The sequence below is a fragment of the Podarcis filfolensis genome (assembly GCF_964270895.1).
Source record: "Podarcis filfolensis genome assembly, chromosome: 13".
In the NCBI taxonomy this organism is placed as follows: Eukaryota; Metazoa; Chordata; class Lepidosauria; order Squamata; family Lacertidae; genus Podarcis; species Podarcis filfolensis.
In genome coordinates, this window is record NC_139615.1 from 28245667 (window position 1) to 28268761 (window position 23095).

General features: G+C 47.1%; 1 protein-coding gene across 2 annotated transcripts in view; it reads left to right on the forward strand.

Moving 5' to 3' along the window:
- The first annotated feature begins 214 nt into the window (after nucleotides 1-214).
- RAPGEFL1 (Rap guanine nucleotide exchange factor like 1) overlaps nucleotides 215-23095 on the forward strand; it is a 52606-nt gene continuing 29725 nt past the window's right edge. The window contains exons 1-3 of one of the 2 annotated variants that reach the window (XM_083582947.1): nucleotides 303-338; nucleotides 951-1641; nucleotides 22639-22717. In XM_083582947.1, the coding sequence (XP_083439073.1) occupies nucleotides 1224-1641; nucleotides 22639-22717 (497 nt within the window). In that variant the 5' untranslated portion in view covers nucleotides 303-338; nucleotides 951-1223. Of the gene's footprint in view, nucleotides 1642-22638; nucleotides 22718-23095 lie in introns of both variants that reach the window. The other variant, XM_083582946.1, reaches the window with a different exon arrangement.

Consider the following 23095-nt stretch of genomic DNA (forward strand, 5'->3'; position numbering starts at 1 on the left):
AACATTGCCCAACCAGCCTGATTTCTCACCACCATGCTTGTTGTTTTTAGTTGGGTTCCCCCCCCCCCGCCCAGTTATAGTCCAAGATTAAGGCGTGGATTTTTGGCTTCCTTGCCCCCGCGTAACAAGTGCAGGCAAAATTAGCGGGTGGGCGAGGAACCGGTGCAAAGGCGGGGGAGGGGCCGGAGGAGGCGGGGCGGGGCTCGGCTTGCTCCCCTCCGGAGGAGAGGCGGCGAGGGAAAGAGACTGGCTGGCTGCTGCTTTGCGAGAGAAGCCTGCCGACTGGCGACTCCGCCTGCTTCTTTCCAGGCCAGGAGGCACGAAGAAGGAGGAGGGGGGTTCCTGCAGGAGGGGGCGGGGGCGGTCAAGCAGAGAGCCTCCCCCATGCAAACTCCCCGGCAGGCAGGCAGGCATCAGCCCCCGCTCCTGCTGCCAGTAGCTGCCTCCCCCGCTGTCATGAGCATCCATAAAGGAGGATCCCCCTTGCAGCGGCAGCAGCAGCCTGGCGAATAGGGCGCGCGCGCGCGCAGGGCGCACGGAGTGGCAAAGGCGAAGGAGACGAGGCAGAGGCTGCGGGCTGGCGGAGGAACAGGAGAGATTCAGATTGCAAGCAAGCCGGGACGCTTCGTCGGCTTCGGGAAAGCCCTGCGGGGGCCGAGGGCACGCGCCTCGCTTTGCTGGGCGCAGAGGTGGGGAGGGAAGAATCTCCACCTCCCTCTCTCTCCAAAGGGGATTTACGCTCGCCACGTTTCTGGCGCCGCCGAAGAGAAGACTGGACTAGACGGCAATCCACCTGTCTGCCTCTCACCGCCTACCACTTCAGGAGGGCGTCAGGACGCGAAGCCACCGGAGGCGCCTCTGGTCACTCCCCCTGCAGGGAGAGTCAAGCAGGACCCCGCGCACCCCGCCCCCTAAAGCCTTTCCACGCTCGGTAAGGTTGGCCAGAGCAGCGCCCCCGCTCCCCGCCCCCCAGCAACGCCGGACGGGCTTCCCTTTTCCAAAGAGGCAGCTCCCTGCCACCTTCTTGGCCAGATCTTCGCCCGCCTCCAACATCTGGCATAGCCATGACTCTCTGATCGCACGTCTCTCCACCCCCGCCGCAGGCACGCAGAGTGCGCCGCCCCTCATCCCCAATTTTGGCCTAAGCTGAAAAGGGCACATTGGATCACCCCTCGTCCTGGGGCCCAGCTGAGCCCCTGGGTGCCCCCACCGCCGTCGGCGGGATGAAGCCTTTGGAGAAATTTCTGAAGAAGCAGGGGTCTCACTTGGCTGCCCGGGCTGGCCCCGGGGCTGGTGGGCAGCTGCCTCGCAGGCAAAGCGTCTCCAAGATCCTGCTGCCCGGATTTCTCAAGGAGCCCCCCGAGGAGCCCCCCGAAGGAGGCACGGACACTGCTGGCGATGGGCGATGGCTGGAGCTGCGGCCCCCCGATTCCTCTCTGCGCTCCCCAACGTCCTTCTCCTCCGAGGAGCTGTCCCCAGGCGGTGGCGGAGGAGGCGAAACCCAGCTCAGCCCTGAGTCTGTACCCACCTGCTGCTGGGCACCGCTGGCAGAACCCGAGAGCCCCGATCGACTGCTGGGGAGACTTCTGGAGAGGCTGGGAGGCGACCCGACAGCCCCCCATGGTCATGGCTGCGGTGCAGGTAGGGGACGAGTCTGGGACCCTGGAACGAGAGTGGAAGGTGCCAAGCTAAGGAAAGGAAAATTCACAGTTCTAATATCAGGGGCTGATAGTGCCATAGGGAAAGGCAGCAGCAGTAGCTGACATTTTTGCACAGAATACAGGTCGATGTAGGGACTGGCAAGGGTAGGATCAGATGGACATGCCTTTACTTGGGCCCTGGAATTTGGAACCAATTTATCTGGCCTGCATAGCTCAGTTGGTTAGAGTGTGGTGCTGATAACGCCAAGGTTGTAGGTTCGATCCCTGTATTGGGACTGCTGCATATTCCTGCATTGCAGGGGGTTGGACTAGATGATCCTCAGGGTCCCTTCCAACTCTAAAATTCTATGATATTGTGAATCAGTCCCAGAACATGTGGCATAATACTGAAGTGCGTCTCTGAGCATGTGCAAAGTGCCCTTTCCTCAGTAACTGAATCCTGTCTCCCTCCCGCTTCTCCAGAATCCAAACTGAGCACCAAGCTTCCAGGTGCGATTTCCAAGCAAGCATGTTACCCTGTGTTTGAGAGGGTCTGCAGGGCCTCATTTTTAGGGAACAGAATCAGGTAGCAGGATATGGTCTCGGAATGATCAGACTCTCTCACCTTTCCATCATAATCAGCTGGTATCATCTCTGTCTGGGATCTTTGATCTGGAGAAATAGGCCCAGCATGGAGGAAGAATTTTTATGGGGGGTGGGGCAGTGAAGGAGTGGGGAGGGCAGTAACAAAGTTAAGGGGGGGCCTTCCCTCTCCTTCAGCCTGGTGATTGCACCTGTTTAAGGGATGATGGCAAACATAGAAAGAGCAGACTGAGTGCTGAGTGCACTCTCTGCTCGCAGGAATGCTGCAGATGGAGCATTTGTGTTGGGGCAGGGGTGGAGAGCCTGTGGCCCTCAACATGTTGCTGGACCGCAACTCCCATCATCCCTGACCATGGACCGTGCCAGCTGGGGCTGATGGGAGGAGGAGTTCAACATTCCCTAAAGGGCTCCAGACTCCATATCCCTGGTGTAAGGGGTACTCGTGATTGGGGTTGGGTGGAATTATGATATTGAAGGCTTGCCTGCTCCTGGGGTTGCCTAGAGGAGTTCAGTGGAGACTATGTGGCAAGATCAAACTTTGGGGGGCTTAAAGGTGAAAATGGATGCAAAAGAGCTTCTGCCACATGGTGAAGTTTCCAGTGAAAGTTATAACAACAACAACAACAACTTTATTATTTATACGCTGTCCATCTGGCTGGGTTTCCCCAGCCACTTTGGACGGCTCACAGCTAGTTGTATGGTAGGGGTTTTGGGGAAGAAGGTCTGGGGTCAAAGAGAAAAGACATCTAGGAGTGGGTAAAGGAGGTGAGTGGCTTCTCCAGAGCTTAGTACTGGAGCTAGTGGGGTTTTAAGAGGGTGAACTGTCAGCTAGAAAGTGCCAGGTCTGTTCGATCCCGGAATCATTGACTCGCATCAAGCAACTCTTAGCTTCAGCCCCCACTTCTATGGGAATAGGGATAATAATCTCTGGTCTCCTTTGCTGTGTTGTTGTAAGGTTAGTGAATGAGGATACAGTATGTAGGGTTTCGAACACTTTGGCAAAAAGTGCTACATAATTGCTAAATATTTTGTAATGGTTAGCGTATTTTTTGCTCTATAAGACGCAACAGACCACAAGACGCACCTAGTTTTTGGAGGAGGAAAACAAGGGGAAAAAAATTCTGAATCTCAGAAGCCAGAACAGCAAGAGGGATCGCTGCACAGTGAAAGCAGCAATCCTTCTTGCTGTTCTGGCTTCTGGGATAGCTGCGCAGCCTGCATTCGCTCCATAAGACGCACACACATTTCCCCTTACTTTTTAGGAGGGAAAAGTGAGTCTTATAGAGCAAAAAATACGGTAATTTCTCTGTACAGTGGTACCTCGGGTTACATACGCTTCAGGTTACATACGCTTCAGGTTACAGACTCTGCTAACCCAGAAATAGTACCTCGGGTTAAGAACTTTGCTTCAGGATGAGAACAGAAATCGTGCTCTGGCAGCACGGCGGCAGCAGGAGGCCCCATTAGCTAAAGTGGTGCTTCAGGTTAAAAACAGTTTCAGGTTAAGAACGGACCTCCGGAACGAATTAAGTTCTTAACCCGAGGTACCACTGTAATTAGGTTTTTGTTTTTTTTAAGTACAAAATGTATTACAGTACAGCGATTATTCTCACATCTGTCCTGCCTCGTGAGAGAGGTTGACTTTTACTGCACGCTTGTAAATAACTGCTTGACAAGTCACCTGTGGTGAGTAAGAAACACTTCCAAGTGACCAGAAAGGAATGTGTTTGTAGGGATGAGAGAGAGAAGCCTCCCCCTCTTCAGACCACTGAATGACTAATAATAGAACTAATTTGAAATGTGGACTTGTAATCTTTGTGATGTGAGTTGCAAGGCTGTTTTATCCTTGTTTTGCACATGAAGAAACAAGGTTGAGAGAAGGAGTCAATTTCTGAGCATGCATTTGAACTCAGGCTTGTTCACACTTGCATGCACATCACCACTGGCAGCTGAACGTGTGAACTGGCTCCATTGCAAAGCGTTGTATGTGAGGTGATGCAAAGTAATATCCAAGTTCTTTCCATTGCATTAGATCCATGTTGGTTCATCCACACATGGACTGTAGTCATTGCTGGATGCTGCAGCCCTCAGGTGATGAATATTGGAGAGATAGATTTGAAGTGGCATTGGGACATTGGCACAGTTTGCACATAATTCTAAGGCAAACCATGGCCAAGCAAGCATGTGGGTACTCAGAGAAAAATCATGGCTACTTTGCTTCTTCCTCAGCCTTATTTCTGCTGCACTATGCAGAGCTAAGCCGTGGTTTGATTTAGCATTAAGTCTGAACATGGGTTCATGGTTTGTCTTCCCAGACTGGTGGAACGTTGTGCTAAACCATGGCTTAAGTCTAGGTAGCGTGGCAGCAGTCGGATTGAAGGAGAAGTAAAGCTGCCACATTTTTTACTTTGGGCGCCCGTACATTTGTTTGTTCACGTCAAGCCATAGCCAGATACACACCACAAAATTTGATGAGAATGCATTAAAAAAGAAATAGCTATCTGTGTGTGTAGGGCTTATCTTCAGTGTTTGGAAAATCAAACCTAGAATTATATTCACTGATGTGAAACTCTGGTGATGAAAATTAAAGAGAAACAGTTAAAAAAATTTTTTTTTATGTGTTCTGTGCAAAGCTCTTATATATGGTCTGTACATGAGCCATGCATTAAAATGCTACCATCTTCCTTACTTGTCTGTAAGGTAACAGAAAGTTAAGCATTGTCAGTACATGTTTGTTTGTGTGTGTGTGTGTGTGTGTTGTGTAACAATTTTGACATTCAGCTGCAGAGTAGGCATTCTTGGTATCCAGCCATTATTTGTGTTTGCTACTTGTGGTCCCTTTGCCCCAAAGTCTCTGGCACATGCACAGGACTTGGGAGATGGGAGGCCTCAATCTCCCACTTCATGCTTTTAGCATACTTAGCTTAAAGGCCCTTAGAAGTGTCGCCAAGGCAGTAGGCAATAAGGACTGCCTTTGGTAAACAGAAGTAGTTGGACTATAGCACACTACACCAGCTCCCTAATGAAAGTATCCTCCAGGATACTGGGAACAATTCTCCTTTTTTATTGAGGAGAGCTGGACTTTCTACTCACTATTTTAAAAAAATTAGGAGTGTATTAATTTTAGCAGTGAGATAATTTTTCTGGCTGGATTTTTCATGCCTAGTTACTTAAGCTCAGAACAGTTGTTGCAGGCAAGAAAAGAATAAATATACAAATTCTTTCTGGACATGTGCAAAGTGCTTTTGGGTTGTGTGATTGACTATACATCTGAGAATAGAAGGAAGAGCTTCTAGGTCAGAAGGCACAAAATTTCCAAGCAAGGGCGGAAATGTAAAAAGGTAAAAGTATACATTGGTACCTTGGTTCTCAAACTTAATCCGTTCCGGAAGTCCGTTCCAAAACTAAAGCATTCCAAAACCAAGGTGCGCTTTCCCATAGAAAGTAATGCAAAATGAATTGTAATTCGTTCCAGACTTTGAAAAGCAACCCCACTAAAACTGCAATATAACATGAATTTTACTATCTAACAAGACCATTGATCCATAAAATGAAAGCAATAATCAATGTATTGTGCTATAAAATAAATAAGACAGCATTGTAGATGATTAAAAAAAAAATTCTTACCTGCACTGATGATAGTCATTGTTTGGATGGGGGGCTTTTATCCATTTCTGCAGTCACGCAATCAATCAATCAGTAGCTGAACTGGGTTCCACACAGTCACAAAAACAAATTAACCAAAAAAGCCTCAAAAACAAAAATGCAAAATAAATAACAAAAACAAAAGAGCCAAATTTAATCCATTCTGGAAGTCCGTTTGACTTCCAAAATTTTCGAAAACCAAAACGCAGCTTCTGATAGGTGCAGGCGCCCCAGAAACAATAGCCGACAGCCGCATCGGATGTTTGGCTTTCGAAAAACGGAACACTTACTTCCGCGTTTTCGGCTTTTGAGAACCAAGGTGTTTGAGTACCAAGGCGTTTGAGAACCAAGGTACCACTGTATTGGGAAATGATCTATAACGAATTGGAAAAAAATGCTTAAAATCACTCCCAAGAGTCATTTTTATTGGGAATAACCTAGACAGAAATTGCTAGGTGTCAGAAAAGGTGATTTATGTATGCAGCAACTGCGGCCTGTGTTTTGTTAGCCCCAAAATTGAAGGTGAGCCATGTCCCAACTAAAGATGACTGGCAACTTAAGTTGACAGAATCTGCAGAACTTGCAGATTTAACACATAGAATAAGAGAGCAAGAAGAACATATATTTAAAGAAGAGTGGAAAACATTTATTGAATACATGGAAAATTACTGTATACAGCTGAAAACGCTGGCAGCGTTAAGATAAATTCAATGGCTTAAATAATATTCAATTGATGTAAAAGTGGAAAACTGATTTGAATGGTTATAGTAAAATCTGCAGGAATGTATGACATGTAAAATGAAGCATGGAAGGATAAGAAGGGAAGTCATTTGATATTTTAAAGTTTGTAAAATATTTATTTTGAAAGGTACAATTGAAAACTTAATAAAAAATATTATATATAAAAAACAAAATTTCCAGACAAGCTTGAGATCTCCTAGAGATTGGCCTCTGGGTGGTGAATATTTCAAATCTTAAGCAGAAATTTGCAGTCAGCTGCGGTTTAAAGGGACCAACGGGGCAGAGGAAATCAAAGTTGCCTGGAGTGGGTGGCTACATGCATACTTCCTTCAGTTACTATTTGGGCACAATAAAAGATCAGGTGGGCACAAACTGTATCAAGCCAGATGACTTGGAGTAGACTTTGGTTTCAAGTCTTGTGTCGTATGTAACACAGATATCATAGGCCCCAAGTCCCAGAACCTCTCTGTTAATCTTTAACACCACTCCAATGCTAAGGTTAGCTAGTATGAGAAGGAAAAGGCAGAAACGGCCTATGCTCTGTCTGGGAAAGGATGCTCATTAAACAGAGGCCCCTTTCAGGTGTTCATTTTCTACCTGTTGGTGGATTATTATTTTTTCAGGCTGCAGCAGCGCTTGGCTTATGTCCCTTCCCAGTGCTCATTGGAGAGCTTTGGAAGATGTATATTATTTCTTTCTTGAGTTATGTGGTATTTAAAGCAGAGGACTGCAGGAATCTTGATGGTACAAAGGTTAAAACAAGAAGGACACACTCAGGAAGTGAAAGCGAGAGCTGTATTGTGTACTTCAGACTCCTCCCACATATGGAATAATTCCTGCTGCAGACTTTGATTGTATTGCATTATCTTCTGGGTGGAGTTAGGCACATCAGGTGGAGTGGAACGATATGGAAATAGTTTCCTGTTCCCAACTTGTATCAGAGATGTGGGCCATTTCAGGAGAGCTTTTACATGGGGAGTTTCCTTGTGAGGTTACTAGAAAGAAGTTGAATGTGAGAGCAGGGAGCACCACTACATCCTACCCAACCACCTGCAAAAATCCAAGCTGCTGCTTTCTGCTTTGACTATATAGACCAGCTTTCTTTCTAGCTCTGTGCCAAAAAAGAAAAAGAAAAAAAGAAGGAACACTGTTCTCAGCTCATATACTCTTTTTACTTTCTGGTGGCCACCAGTCATCAAAAGTCTGTTAAAGATGCGTTGCTTCATGGCACATTGATGCTAGCTAAGCAAAAGCTACCTCAGTTTAAGGACAGGATTTGTACTGCAAACACACCCAGCCACCACACAGTTCCACAGTACCCAGTGACTCAGCTGAATGTGTGAAATGCATCCCTCGAAAAGTATTTCGTTTCAGTTTGTCTTGAATGCTATGAAAATTCTCTCTCTGGCCGTTAATCCGTGCTGGCTCCTTCACACATGTCTGTCTTGATGCTGCCATTGACAAATTCAAAATGTGTATGTCTGTGCAATATACACAAGAGAAATGCTTAGCAGGTGACAATGACCTTCCCCCTTTCTGGCCTTCTTTTGCTTATTCTCACTCCTTTCTGCCGCTTGCCTCGTTCCTCTTCCACCCAGACCTGGGATTGTCCTGTGAGCTAAAACCTCTACTCTGGCTTCCAACACCAGTAATAGTGCCTTTTATTGCTCAGGTTGATCCAGCAACTGCCCTGAGCTGTAGACGCAGCTCGGCCTTAGATGCTGCTCTCTCCTAGGTCGTTCGCAGCCCCAGCCTGACCTTGACATGGCACATTCACAGCTTGAGAGTGGGCAGGCAGCATTGGTTTTTAAAGCAGTGTCAGTTCCCCTCAAATTCAAACAGCAGCCCCTAAGCTAGCAATAAAAGTGTGTGTGTGTGTTTTGCTGGCTACATTCCACCTCCTGGCTTAGTGGAGACAGGTAGAAATTAAAGAGGACTGAAGCTTGGGGGCTGAGAGGACTCTTTGGTTTACTATGCATATATCCACCTCCTTTCAAAACTAACACATGGCTGCCCCTCGATTGTTCGTGTATGTAAAGCCAGGGATTAGAGTTCCACAAAAAGAGGCAGAATTATTTGAAGATGTTCTCTGAGCATTCAAGGGATAGAGCTTGTTTTTAAAACATTTGCTCAGCCACAATGAGAGCTAGAAACTTGCTTTTAAAAATAGCAATAATTACAACAAAATCTGAGATTCTGCAATACTGTGTGATGGAAAGGAGGGTGGGAAGATAGCTTTTTTTGCCTTGTGGGGAGGCTGTTAATTAACTAGAGCATTGATCTTCAGGACTGAATCCTGTGGAAAACAGCGCAAACCCTCCACCCTAGCCCAGGGCTCTCAAACTGTGGTAATTGTGGGTATAAAAAGCAACTTTATACATTGAATCAGACCAGTGGGTTGTCTAGCCCTGCAGTGGAACTGCTGGTAGCCTATCCAAAACCCAGTTTTGCAAGCCAATGGGCAGAATTTCTTTCCCAGTCCTAACCAGGGCCCTTTAACTAGAACTGCTGGGAGATGAAAATAGACTTCCAGTAAAGCAAACTTGGCTCCCATGAATAGCTGGATGAAAGGAATTGAGGTTTCCATGCTCAGTTTTAAAGACCTGCAAGGCAGAGTACAAAATGCATAAATTCACCCTAAAATAGTAGACTCCTAAGGACAGGAATCTGTACTGTTTGATATTCCTGCAAATCAGCAAGTTCTGACCAAAAACGTTCAGCACATGTTCAGAGAAAAAATGGCGTGGTGAACAAGGGAGAAATGGATACACCCGGCAGCAGTGATCATAATTGCAATGGGGGTGGGGAGCCGAATTTCTCTGAGCCTGTGCAGAGTTCTTTTCCAGTCTTTGCTGGCTAACCCCAGTCTGCTCCTCCTATGCATTTTGGATTAGGAGGAAGTGGGGGCTTCCAGGTCATGGTGGGTGGCTTTCAGAGAGGATTGTGCCCTAGAAGGGCTCCTTTCAAAAGCCTAATTGCATCCTTCCCCACCCCCACCCCGCCACCACAGAGATTCTCCCCTTTCTTCCCTTCCTTCCCCACCCATTGCTGTGGGCACCCCTTCTCCTCCTCTGGCAGAGGGTGTGGAGTGCAACCCAGAACTCTTGGCTCCAAGACCTCTTGTTGTTAATTTATTAGACTCCAGTCGTCCTTGCTCCCAGCTTCCCACTCCAACCACTGGAGACACAACCTCCTTTTATGTTGTTCCCCCTTAGGATATAATTATATGCCCTTTCTCTCTCCCTCTCAAAAAGAAAGGCAAGGCCTGTAGGCTTCTGAGGGCTGGCTGAAATGTTTGCACAGGCCTGCCGCGCCTGGGAAAAGAAAAAAAACAAAACACGAGGCTTGCTTTTTCCTTCCTTTATTGTTGCGCATCCTTGCTAATTGCAGGACCACCCCAGCCGCAGAGCATGGCTCCCCATTGTGCCAAGGATTTCCTTAATCCTCTCCTCACTGCACTGCCTCCGCCGCTGCCGTCACTTGTCCAAGATTCCCCCCCCGCAAAGCAGCCCAGAATCGCTTTGATCTGAGCTTGACATCCAGGCCTGTGCCTCTCTGCTGGAGCCAGGAGGATTTCCCATGCCTCACCACTTCTTTCCCTCCTGGTGGCTCACAACACACATCACCGGTGAAAGAAGAGCGGCAGCTTCACCCATCTGAGCCAGAGAAGGCAAGCGACAATCTTTTTGCTGGATCAGGCCAGGGATGCATCTGGTCCAACTGCACCCTGGTCAGCTAATGTCCTTGGGATGCTCAGAAGCAGGGCATGATGGAGATAGTTGATTCGCTGCCCTCCCCATGGTCTAATAGGAGACAATGGGCCTTGGGGCATCCATTCCTCACCACTTTCCATCTAAGACTGCCGTGGCTTCCTGCCCTCTCTTGCTGTCTCCCTTTCCCTCTGTGGCATAAGCATCCATTTCTCATTTCCCAAACTCTTCCCTCTCTGCCTCTTGCATGCACCTCTTCCTTCATCAGCATCAGAAACCACATAGCCTTGCCTGTTAAGCCTGCCCAAGTGACTTGGCCCTAAAAATCTAGATTAGTTTGCCTGTCCAAACATGCCTGTCTGTCTGTGGACAAAAGCCCAGCTTTGGTGAAGTTTCTGGAGGCAATTCTCAGTTGTTAGGGGCCGCCCGGCAGGATGACTGTTAACATGCCTGCCATATTCCCCTTCCAGCTCTCCTACGAACTCATCATCCACCTCCTCTCTTTGCCCCCTTTCCCCCCAGTCTGTCTGTTCATTATACCCAGGATAGCCTTTCCATTCACTGAGCTGTTTCCTTCTCGTCCTTTGGGGGTCTTTCCTTGAGATCCTTTTCTCCAGCAAAAGCTTTGCTGAACCACTTTATCCGCATCTTACCTACACAGTCACTTGACTCTCCCTGATCTCATGCTTGCTGCTTATTTGACCGTCTGTGACTGCTCCTCTCCCTACCCTGCAATCAGACTCGCATATAGGCTGTGCACACATTAATGGTTTAAACTGCAGTGAGGTTGTTTCTTCCCCCGTTGCTTTTCAAGTCACATTTGCATGTCGCTGTACACACCAGAGAGGGGGCAGGGAATGTCTTCACCCCATGTGCGTTATTTGTTTGGTTTCCCCACGCCTGCAACCTCCACCCCTGCGCTCTTATTCATGAAGGGGTCACCCGGGCATGAACTGTCATCTGCACACAAGCAGTGACTGTCTCAGATGTACACACCTCAGTTTAACAGCAAAGCGAACGTGGCTTGCATTTTCAAATCAGGTGGAAGCTGGTTTGAGGGGGAAATGCACCAAGCGGCAGTATTTCTCAAGAAACTACATGATAGGTATGGATTGTGGCTAATGTCATGTGTACATTCAAGCACCAGCAGTGGGAGCGCAGTGGAGTATAAGAGTAAACTGTAACGTGCACACAGCCATAGATTGCAAGCCCTCTGGCACTCTGTTGGGGCTATGCAACTATTCAGGAGTAACAAAAAAGGGGTGTGTGCATGTGATTGCTCTCTGACTGTTATCCAGTCTATGGATGGGGGAGAAATTAATTCAGTTTGCGTTTTAATGCGAAATTACCCAATTCACAGCTCTCAAACCAATGCACAAACTGAAATTTGCACCTCCCTGAATTTTGTGATGCAGTTCTCCAACCATCGCCAACACACACCCCTCCAGCAAAATGTATTAAAAAAAACAAGGATATATTAGGGGGAAATGTGCACCAAAATGTATCTGTTAATGAAAAAATGTGCAAAATGCAGAAAGGTGTATATTAGTTGAAGTACATACAGAAATGCATACAAATTTTCATGCAGACTTAAAAAAAAATGTTTGCAACCCGAGGCAGAAATGGGCCAAGCTGAATTTAAAACTGGGAAAATGCAGAAATGCAAGAGAAACTGAAACTGACAGGTTCACCTATCCCTAATCCAGCCACTGCTGTCTGTCTTCATCTTTTCCTACTCCTTCTTGGACCCTGCCTAATGCTCAGCATTCGTCTCTAGGCTTCTGTGCCCTGGAGGCAGCTGGCAGCATGCTGTTCCTTGCAGTGAAGGGGGTGACTCTGTGACACTTATTCTTGCCTGCTAATCCCTCCCCTGTAGAGCAGTCTCGAGAGCCTGTTGGCTTGCTCTCCAATCTCTGAGCAGTTTCTCTGCCAGAGTTGGCTGGCCATTTCGGTGTCCTTTTGCTTATTAATCACACGGGGCTGGCATTGCTGAGCTAAGAAAGCCAATATCCAGGGCTGTCGCCCCATTCTGTGATTTGCTGTCAGGCTTGCTGTTGCACTTGGCGAATCACTGTCCCAACCTCACGTCGCTCCTCCTGCTTCATCTGACTGGCCATCCTTCTTGCCTGGGATTTTACGCATAAACCATCCCAGACTGTCAGATTCTGCTGACCTGGAACCCTGAATTCTGTCACGGGGATAAATAATTCCGAAATGCGGTAAAACATGGGGAAACAGCTGGATTGCGCTGCTTTGTACAACCCATGTGACACAGTAGCTAAGAGACTGAACTGTAAGTTAGGTATACAGTGGTACCTCGGATTAAGAACTTAATTCGTTCTGGAGGTCTGTTCCTAACCTGAAACTGTTCTTAACCTGAAGCACCACTTTAGCTAATGGGGCCTCCTACTGCCACTGTGCCACCGACGTGCGTTTTCTGTTCTCATCCTGAAGCAAAGTTCTTAACCCGAGGTAGTATTTCTGGGTTAGCGGAGTGCAACCTCAAGCGTATGTAACCTGAAGCGTATGTAACCCGAGGTACCACTGTACCTTCCTTCTCTTGGCAGATCACTTCCTCAGGCTCATCCCATCCATCTGCTCCCTAAGGATAATAATACTGGCCTGCTCTACAGGGCTGACCACTTTAAAGCACTTTTTAAAATGCTAAGTGTTATTAACAGTACTCCTTTGTCATATTGTGCTCATTTGCACAGACCGTTCCAGCAACAGGGTGTATGGTGGTATCTCTTGTTTTGCTCTGGTGGTTAAAATTTAAAGCTCCCAGCTGTGTCACAGGCTGAAGCCCAAAGGACCTCTGGACTTAGTCGCCAGTGGGGCCCGATCTATAAAACATTTGGGCTGCAGATTGCAGGAGCATTTACACTAACATTCCCATAATTATTTTGGGTGGGTGGTGGGAATTGTGCTTGAATGTATTTAGCTAGAGTCGCCCAGTGAACCCCAAGACTAAATGGGGATTTGAAATTGGTTGTCTCCTCTTCTCATCCAGTATTTAACAACCATACCACATTGGTTCTCGTGTTCAGAGCCCAGATTCCTCTGACGAACATATACTGGAGGCAAACACAGACAATGGCTGTCTCCCACCATGCTGTCATGCTTGTGAAGGTCCTCAGATGATCTGGGTATGCATTGATTGCTAGACTTAGATGGCTCTTTCAGTCTGATTTACGGAATCAGATCAAATCACATGTCCTTGGGCGCAATATGAAAATGAAATGAAGACGCTGGGCGAACCTTTCGGGCGATAATTTCCTCCATCATTTCACAGATGGAAATCAGGACAAGTCTGCTTGCGTCATTCCTGACTCTCACACCGTGGCTCACTGTGTGAGTCTGCAGTCCTCATGCCTCACACTCCCCCTCACCTCACTTGCTTTGTTAATTTACAATAGCCTGTCCTGTGCTGGTTTTAACGCAAAAAGGAAAGGGTTTCTTCTGGTTAAAGATATATTAGCAAAGCAAAAACAATATGCAGGCTATCAAATGTATTTAAATAAATGTGCAGAGTGGGCCTGCAGGAGTGAGAATGTTACACCCCTCCCCCCGTCCTCACCATTTTGGTCTCCCTCCAGTTCATGGAAGGCGAATGTTATGAGTTTGTGGGTGCCAGACTCCCCTAAATTTCTGGGTCCAATAGTTGATAGAATTTAATCAAGACTTGGGGGGTTGAACTGGATGCCAGACTCCTAATACCTGGACCCAGCTTCTTGTGTTCAGGAGATCATCTGGGAGATGGGCCATTAAGACAACCAAGGAAAGGTAATGTGCCATTAAGAAAGCAAAGGCTCTGGGCCAAGTGGGTAGAGCCCCTCCATCATTTCAGAGTGAGTTAGGAAAAGAAAGCCAGGGTTGAGAGTTGGCTGTTATGTCACCTAGGAGACTAAAGGTTGCAGGCTGGAAAAGGCTGCGGGCAGAGCATGGTCATAGAATTAAAAAAGCATAGAATTTGATGTCTGCTTGAATCCAAGGCTGCAACTGTGGGAGAAACAAGACCCATTTGAGGTGCTGATGCTGAAAATCCCTCCATCGTAGGTTCAGGTTGTATACATGTGCAAATAAACTATATATCCTAAATACACCACAGTCTCGGCTGTGCCTCATTTCCAAGTGGAAACACAAACCCTGGGTAAGTGCCTGGAACCTTGCACCTGGAATCTAGCACCACTCGGAGACTGGGGTGGCATTCAACAGCAGCCTTTTGAAGCAGGAAGCCTTCCGTATCCGCCAAGGCTCCTCACACGTTTTGGAACCTTGATTTTTCAGAATTCCTGAATGCATGGGGAGCTTTCAGGAGTGCAGAATGCTCCACACTTCAGAAGGTCACCTTCCACGGCTCCTTCCAGATGGCAATAATGTGGTAACATTGGGGAAGCCTCACAGAACAACCAATTAACCAAAGGATGTGTGGTGGAATACACCCTAAAAACCAACCCCAGTCTGGAGGGCCCTAAAATCTTGTGAGGCCAAAAACAGCACAGGGGGAGGTATCAGTTTTATGGCTGCTCAGACCACCCTTTTGGAAAACCTTGACCTGCTTCCTGGTGCTGCCCTGTTGTTGCATCAGATAAGATTCCCTGTTTAAGATCTCCTCCTGTAGTATAAAACCCTTTCATTCTTTCCATTATTCTGCATGCAGCAAATACCGTATTGGCCTGAATATAAGCCACACTCCCCCCCCCCCCAATTCTGACCGTGAAAAGTTAAAGTGTGGCTTATATTCGCGACCTTACAAAAATTATCCAGTATGCAGCCAGGAGCGTGGGGCAAGGAGTGCCAGGCACGTGACAAAGTGGTGCTTGCCCCGCGCGTAGTCCCCTGTCCTCTCCCCCAAGGCCGAGAAGGGAGAAAGCAAGGAAGGGAGCAGCTTATATTTGGTTATTGTCTTTCCCCCCCCCTCTCCCCTCCCCCCATGACTTTTAAATGTGCAGCTTATATTCGGGTGTGGCTTATATTCGGGCCAATACGGTAGTGGGAAAGTGACAACTGGTAACCGCTAGAAAGATCCCATCTGGGTATGTTCATAAAGGGGAAAGTGCATGTCCATCTGAGAGCACTGGCTGCCTCTTTCCAAAAGCATATTCCTAACGTTAGGTCAATTATTCCCAAACACTGTGCTGCAAGATAACAGTTACTGTATCATGAAAAAAGCAAGAAAAATGAAAGGTTTGGTGTGTGTGTGTGTGTGTGTGTGTGTGTGTGTGTGTGTGTGTCTCACCCTCACCCACACCTGCTGCTGTATCACTGCATGATTTGCTGCTCTGGTCTCAATTACGGTATTTCCAACCAACCTCTGCTGTAAGTTGCTCATATTCTGCCCCATCTCTGCATCATGTATGGGGCCGGCTGTGCTGTTGGCCAGATTGAGACAACTTGTTTTGAGTGTCATGAAAGGACAGCATTGTACTATACCAATAATAATGTCTTATTATTTTATTTTTACTGCCAATGAGAGCAAGAGGTCCTTGTGGACTTTTCTGCCTCAGTTTCCAAAATAACTTGGCTGGCCTTCAGTATTATGTACCCTAACATGGAGGTGGGGACACAAACAGCATTTGCTCCCCCCTCCCCACCCTCAAACAGCAAGATTCTTGGGCCTATCAGGTATGGTCAGATCATTCAACCAACTCACACCGAAGACTTTTCTAAGGGCTGCTTATTCTTACTACTTTTTCACCACCTGAAAGTAAGCTCATGAGGGTACAGTAGAGAAGGGTGCCTCCAATTATAATTCAGAAATGAATTAAGCATTGGTTTTCAGTTTGGGAGATGGTACACTTGGCTATCTGCGAGTCTGACTTCTTCCTTCCCAGCAACTAGTAAGAATGAGCAAATGTGACAATATCGGTTTCTAATTTTTTCAAGTCAAGTTCAGTTCTCCTCATTTCCACATCACTATGCAATATTTTTTTAAGTCCTTGTGAAATTTCATTAGCAGTGTGAATTTCTCCTGACATACTAATTTTTGTATGCAATTTGGCCTTACATGCATGTTTTTGCAAAGCAGTTTTCCCAAATGCAATCTATGCTTATTTTCACTAATGCGTGCATCGTTGTGCGTGCGTTACCTTTCTGGAGAAACGCCCTGCAAAATTTGGAGAAGCAAGATTTTCAAAGAACCGCTGTGTTTTGGTTTGTGTATAGTTTTGGAAAGAGCAAGCCGGGTGGATTCGCCTTTAAACGCAAAAACTGAATCAAATTCCTCTCCCAGCAACAAGTCAGTTTGGCTGCTACATTGGTGCTTAGCTGGAGCTGACTAGGCTGAAGTGGGCATCAGCGATGGGGCATTCCCTTCTCTGTTGCTAATCTGCACCCTGGCCAGTTTGGCCTGGATTCTTGCCTCGCTCAGGCTTTTATCATCCTTTCTGGGATACTGTCTGGTGCAGTGGAGGCAGGGATCTCTTTCCCAGCGTCACTCTCCATGGACTGTTTCTCCCTTTCCAATTAATTAAGGCTTAGCTCAGTAGCAGGCAGTGAGCCAGCTTGGCAAGCCCACTGGATTGCAGAGTTTGTGATCAGCTCTGCTGAATGAATGGTGTTTAGCCGTGGCCAGCGCTTGCCTGAGACCTTCTGCCCTTCTTGGGGAAGATGCTGTACCCCTCTCCGCACTGGTGAGCAAAACTGAAAACACCTTTTAGTGGTGTGATGACTATGTCTCCAGCCAAAAGGCCCTTGTGTGCACTGTAGCAGTGGGGTGCTGGTTCACAATATCTCCTTTTTATTAAACTGCGGTAACTATGCATTGCCCCCCACCCCACCATGTATCTCTATCCTTATGATCACTTACAGAATCAACTCTTTAGAAGATGTCCTCAAGCTCTCTTGGCAGGAGTTAATTAGCGGCAGCATGGGTGACATAATTGCCATAATTCGTTTTTGTAGTGTTTCTCAGCCTACTGAAAGTGTTATTTAATGTATTCTATTTCTTAACGTGTGTGTGTGTGTGTGTGTGTGTGTGTGCGTGCGCATGTAACCTCTGACAACCTCTGCTGCAGAAGGAATATTAATAGCGGAAATCTAAATTATTAAGAACACCTTTTGTTATCTCCTGAGTTGCACACCAGCTGATTGCCACACACACAGTATAAACACATATCAATGGCCAGTTCAGAAAGCAATTATCTTGTGGCCAGGTGGACATAGACTTCTGTGTGTGCTAACAATGTGCATAGCTGCAGTGCTTGCAAAATCTTCCCTGAGCTAACTGGGTGCTGCATTTGATGCGCCCAATATTGTGTGTGTGTGTGTGCACGACATCATGCACATTGCGTGTGCGCATGATGACAGTTGCATCGGCCAACCAGGCCTCCTCCCTATGCAACGTTCACATGCCAGGCTGTGCTGGTTGGCCTGGGACAACATCCCACCAGGCCTCCTCTGTCCTCTTCAAGATTGGGGTAGGTGGGCTAGCCCCATCCCAGTGGACATGCGGGGATTTAGAGGCCTCAGTCCCATAGAGTTGGTATGCCTGCTTCTAAATACCAGTTACTGGAAATCACAGAAGGGCAGAGTACTCTCCTGCTCGATTCCTGCTTGTGGGCATCCCATAGCCATCTGGTTGGCCACTGTGACAACAGGATGCTGAACTAGGTGGACCACTGGCCTGATCCAGCAGGCCCTCACGTTCTCATGACTTTTCCCCACTGGAAATGCACTGGAAATGCACACGCGCTAGAACAGTACAATATTTTTCACTAGTAGAAAATTAAGGAGCTGCTACTCATTGAAGAAGGGACATGGGTGGCGCTGTGGGTTAAACCACAGAGCCTAGGGCTTGCCGATCAGAAGGTCGGCGTTCGAATGGGGTGAGCTCCCGTTGCTCGGTTCCTGCTCCTGCCAACCTAGCAGTTCGAAAGCACAAAGTAGATAAATAGGTACTGCTCTGGCGGGAAGGTAAATGGTGTTTCTGTGCGCTGCTCTGGTTCGCCAGAAGCAGCTTAGTCATGCTGGCCACATGACCCGGAAACTGTATGCTGGCTCTCTCAGCCAATAAAGTGAGATGAGCGCCGCAACCCCAGAGTCGGCCACAACTGGACCTAATGGTCAGGGGTCCTTTTACCTTTACCTTTACTTGTTGAAGAGGAGCTGTCAGTGAAATTCTGGATGTCTGGACATTTTGAAGAGCCCCAAACGGGGCCAAAAGGTGAGTCAACTCTGTAGATAGATAGACCACAGTATGGCGGGGAAGAAGGCTAGCACCCTGTTTTCTGCCTTTGGGTGCATTCAGGCAGAATTTTGTTTCTGAAGTTTCCTTACCTGATGATGTCTGGAAATCTAGCGGAATCTAGTGGAGGTTTAACACTTTATTTCTTTGTTAATCACTTCCAGAAAAAAACAAAAACAAAATCCATGTCAAACCCTGTTAGCCTGGAAAATCCATAGGGATTTTCCGCTATGATTTTCCCACCATTTACATGGATCACAAAATTCGGACGATAAAATTCGGGGCGGTATCCTGGTGTACAGTTCTTTCCTGACATGGGTGAATCCTGGGGGAACAGAAGCACTCATGTGCATGAAGGGTGGTGAAATGCCCAGCGACGCCTGCTGCTATGTCATGCCCGGTTTGAGTGAAATTTAGTGTGACGTGGCAGTAGATAGATATATAAAAAGGCACAGTTCCATAATGCAACTGGTACCGCAGTGTAAATGCAGCGTTAGAAACTGTGACAGATTAGAACCAGGCATGCTAGCACAATAACCTCCTAGTCTGAATACATCCTTACTTAGCACAGTGATTAATCCAGCCCACCCTGAGGCATTCTGCTCCTGATATAGAAGCTTGTGTATGTTTTAACGGTTTATTTAGGGGGTGTCAGCCTCGGATTAGAACCCTGTCGCTAGCAAAGGCACAGCACAAAGGTGGCTAATTAACTTCCTCTTCTTCTTCCTCTCCCTCTCCCTCTCTCCTAGTCAGACAGTTTTGATTGTCTGGGAGCCTAGCTCTGAAGATCCCGCTGTCTTTTGATGTCTGGCTGATGCAAGGGATTAACATGCTGGCCTCCTTTCTCTGTCTCTTCCCTGCCCCCAATATACTGAAGTGAATCCAATAGGATTTTCTTGCTCACGAGGGCTATGCTAAATTTGCCAGGAAGCAATAAGTTCACACTACTCCCTTTCCCGTTTTGTGTGTGTGTGTGTGTGTGGTGCTGTGCAGAGGAGGTAGAGATACGGACAAATTAAAACACATGCTTTAGCCCAAGCAGTAGCCATAATCAGGTGGTGTTGTCGGGAGAAAGATGCACAAGAGCAAACATCCCAGGTGTCTCTGACTGGAACCTCTTATTTCTATTTGCGTAATTTCTTTAACAACCCATAGTTTAATGGTAGGGAATATGTTTTGCATATAACTTGACACCGCATGTACACACACACACACAAAATCTCCAGTAGGAGAGCTGAGAAACAACTTGGAGGACAAAACAGAAGGGATAGAAAGGTTATACACTGTTGTCTATTCCTCTTCTCTTCCCTGGGAATATATAGGGCAGTGGTGGGGAAACATTTTCAACTTGAGGGCCTCATTCCCTCATGGGTAACCCTCCACATGTGGCCTTGGCCAGAGGCAAAAAATGGGTGGAGCAACAGATGTAACTCTTGCCTGTGTATTCCAGCAGCCAGGCACAAGCCAGAGATGTCTGCACACCTACACCAGTCTCTCCATCCAGACAAGCAAGAGATAATATCATAGTGTGAAGTCACATTCCAGCCAGGCAGAAGCACTTAAGGGTGCAAAGCTGTGCCGGTGAGGATGTGTGTCCTGAGGATCGGATAGAGAGGCTTAGAGGCTGCATTTGGTCCCTGGGCCTGAGGTTCTCCACCCCTGGTGTAGAGAAACAAAAGCATACCCTCCAACATTTCTCCAATGAAAACCAGGACGTCTTATTCCATCGTCATCATAATTTTATTACTTATACCCCGCCCATCTGATTGGGTTGCCCCAGCCACTCTGGGCGGCTTCCAACATATATAAAAACATAATAAAACATAAATCATTACAAAAATCTTCCCTATACAGGGCTACCTTCAGATGTCTTCTAAACGTTGTACAGTGGTACCTCAGATTACATACGCTTCAGGTTACATACGCTTCAGATTACAGACTCCACTAACCCTGAAAGAGTGCTTCAGGTTAAGAACTTTGCTTCAGGATGAGAACAGAAATTGTGCTCTGGCGACGTGGCAGCAGCAGGAGGCCCCATTAGCTAAAGTGGTGCTTCAGGTTAAGAACAGTTTCAGGTTAAGAACGGACCTCCAGAATGAATTAAGTACTTAACCCGAGGTACCACTGTATAGTCACTTATCTCCTTGGCTTGTCCATCGCATAACACCATACCCTTCAACATTTCTCTGATGAAAATAGGGACGTCCTAAGGAAAAGAGGGACATTCCGGGATCAAATCAGAAACAAGGATGGCTTCTATAAATCTGGGACTGTCCCTGGAAAATAGGTACACTTTGGGGCGGGGGGTCTGCAAAAGGTGTGATGTGACCTAAACCTCATCTAGGCTTTAGGAACTTTGTTCTCCGAGGTAACATTCTCTCCAGCCCCTGATAAAACTATGTTTTCAGTTTTTAAACCTAAAAAGGACCTCATTTGAATGTCTGTTACCTCCTACACTCCATCTTCAGTCTCTTACTAGATGCAAACATGGATGGTTTGAACACAAGCCAAAAAAACCCTACCTTCTCACTTTCAGCTTCATCATGCATCTAGCTAGATGAAGAATTCTGGAGAGCTCACAAGCTTGCATACGGTTTTCTAACGTTTTGGTTGGCCATTATACGGACAGTGAGAGAAGACTCAGGACGGTTTCTGATAGAGGGGAGAGAAACAGACTGAGGAAAACATGAGGAATCAGACTCTTTTCAGGCTCAACGGCTAGATGCTTTGGTTCTGATTAGCATCTTGCTGATACATTAGCCAAGCTGTAAGATAATAGCTTTCAAAATTAGTGGAGCAAATGTTCTGGGAAGAAGCTGAACAATTGTTAAGAGAACTCTGCTGCTTAATTGTTATCAGATCTTTCCCCCTCAGGCATTTTAAGGAAGAGGCAGCTTAGGAGGCCTTATTACTTTTCTGTTTTACAACAAAAATCAGTTGGTTTTAGGTGGAGGTGAGGGGTAGTTATTATATACCGTATTTTTCGCCCTATAGGACACACTTTTCCCCCTCCAAAAATGAAGGGGAAATGTGTGTGCGTCCTATGAGGCGAATGCAGGCTTTCGCTGAAGCCTGGAGAGCGAGAGGGGTCAGTGCGCACTGACCCCTCTCCCTCTCCAGGCTTCACGCAGCTCTCCGCAAGCTGTGGGAGCCCGCGCCGGGCTCCCACGGCTTGCGGAGAGTTGCCTGCATGCTGAAGCCTGGGCGCACTGAGCCCCGCGCCTGGGGGGGAAATAATTTTTTTCCCCTTTATTTCCCCCCCAAAAAACTAGGTGCGCCTTATGGGACGGTGCGTCCTATAGGGCGAAAAATACGGTAGGTGGAGGAGCTTTGATTTGTAGTCTCCTTGTGGGAGGGATATGTAGACTTAATATTAACAGAAGAATTTTAGGAATGGATGGTTAGGGAGGTCTTCTGGTCTTTGGCGGATTGATTTGCAGACTTGTTCCTTGTCAAAGGTCCCTGGTTCACTTATTCCCTGGCATCTCTGGGTAGGGTTGGGAGAGACCCCTGTCAGAAACCCTGGGAAGCCACTGCAAGGCAGTGTGGACATTACTAATCTTCATCAACACCTGGAGCCAAAAGGTTCCCCACACCTGCCCTAAAAGTTGCGCTCTTTGATACCCTCACGTGAAATACACAGGAGCTGATTCTGGTTCATTCCATGCTGCCTTACATAGACACAATTTTGCCACATGTTCAGAGACAACCTGTTGCAGATGTGAGACGGGACATTAGGAATAGTTTCCGGGTCTGGGTCACACCACAGCGCACCACTTTTCTGACGGCGTGAAGAAAGAGCTAACAGGAAAGCGGGAAGAGATTCCATTTCCCTCCTCCGTATTTGAGATGAAGGTTTTGCAACGCTGCCTTACCCTGAAAGCCTTCTCTGTCCCCAGTGCTGGGATACAGGAGGCGGGTCCTTTATAACCAGTTGGATTGGGCCTTGTTATAAACTCCTTGTGACCATGCTTATCTGCCTACGTGCCCTATCCCGTTACATCACTGAAAAGGAAGGGTGGACGGAATTCTTTGTCAGTGCTGTCGCCTTGCACTCTCAGGGCGGGACAGCAGTATAATCCCTCTCTTTTCTTCCTTCCTTGTCTTTTCTCAGACCTGCTGCTAGACGACATCGTCCTCACCCACTCGCTGTTCCTGCCCACAGAGCAGTTCCTGCACCAGCTGCACCAGCAATATCCTTTCTGCATGATGTTTTGGAACGTCCCATAATGGTCGAAGGGTTGGGGGAAGAAGTGGGGGTGGGGGAGGAATGCATGCCATTCTGACACATTTTCCTGCAGGAGAAACTCTGTTCGGGTCACCTCATATTTCTCGTTCTTGTTGCATAGAACCCTGTGGCTTCTGCAGTTCCACAGGTTTTATTTATTAGTTTTCTTATTTAAGAAAGGTTCATACCTCTCATTTCACTGTCTGTCTCAAAGCAGCTTGCAGAAGAAGAAACAAAACGTGCAAAATGTACAGCACAGATTTTTACATCAAAAAAATAGAAAACAGAGCAATGTTATATAGCGCAAAGGCCTTCTGAAATGAAACCATCTGCAATGTAACAG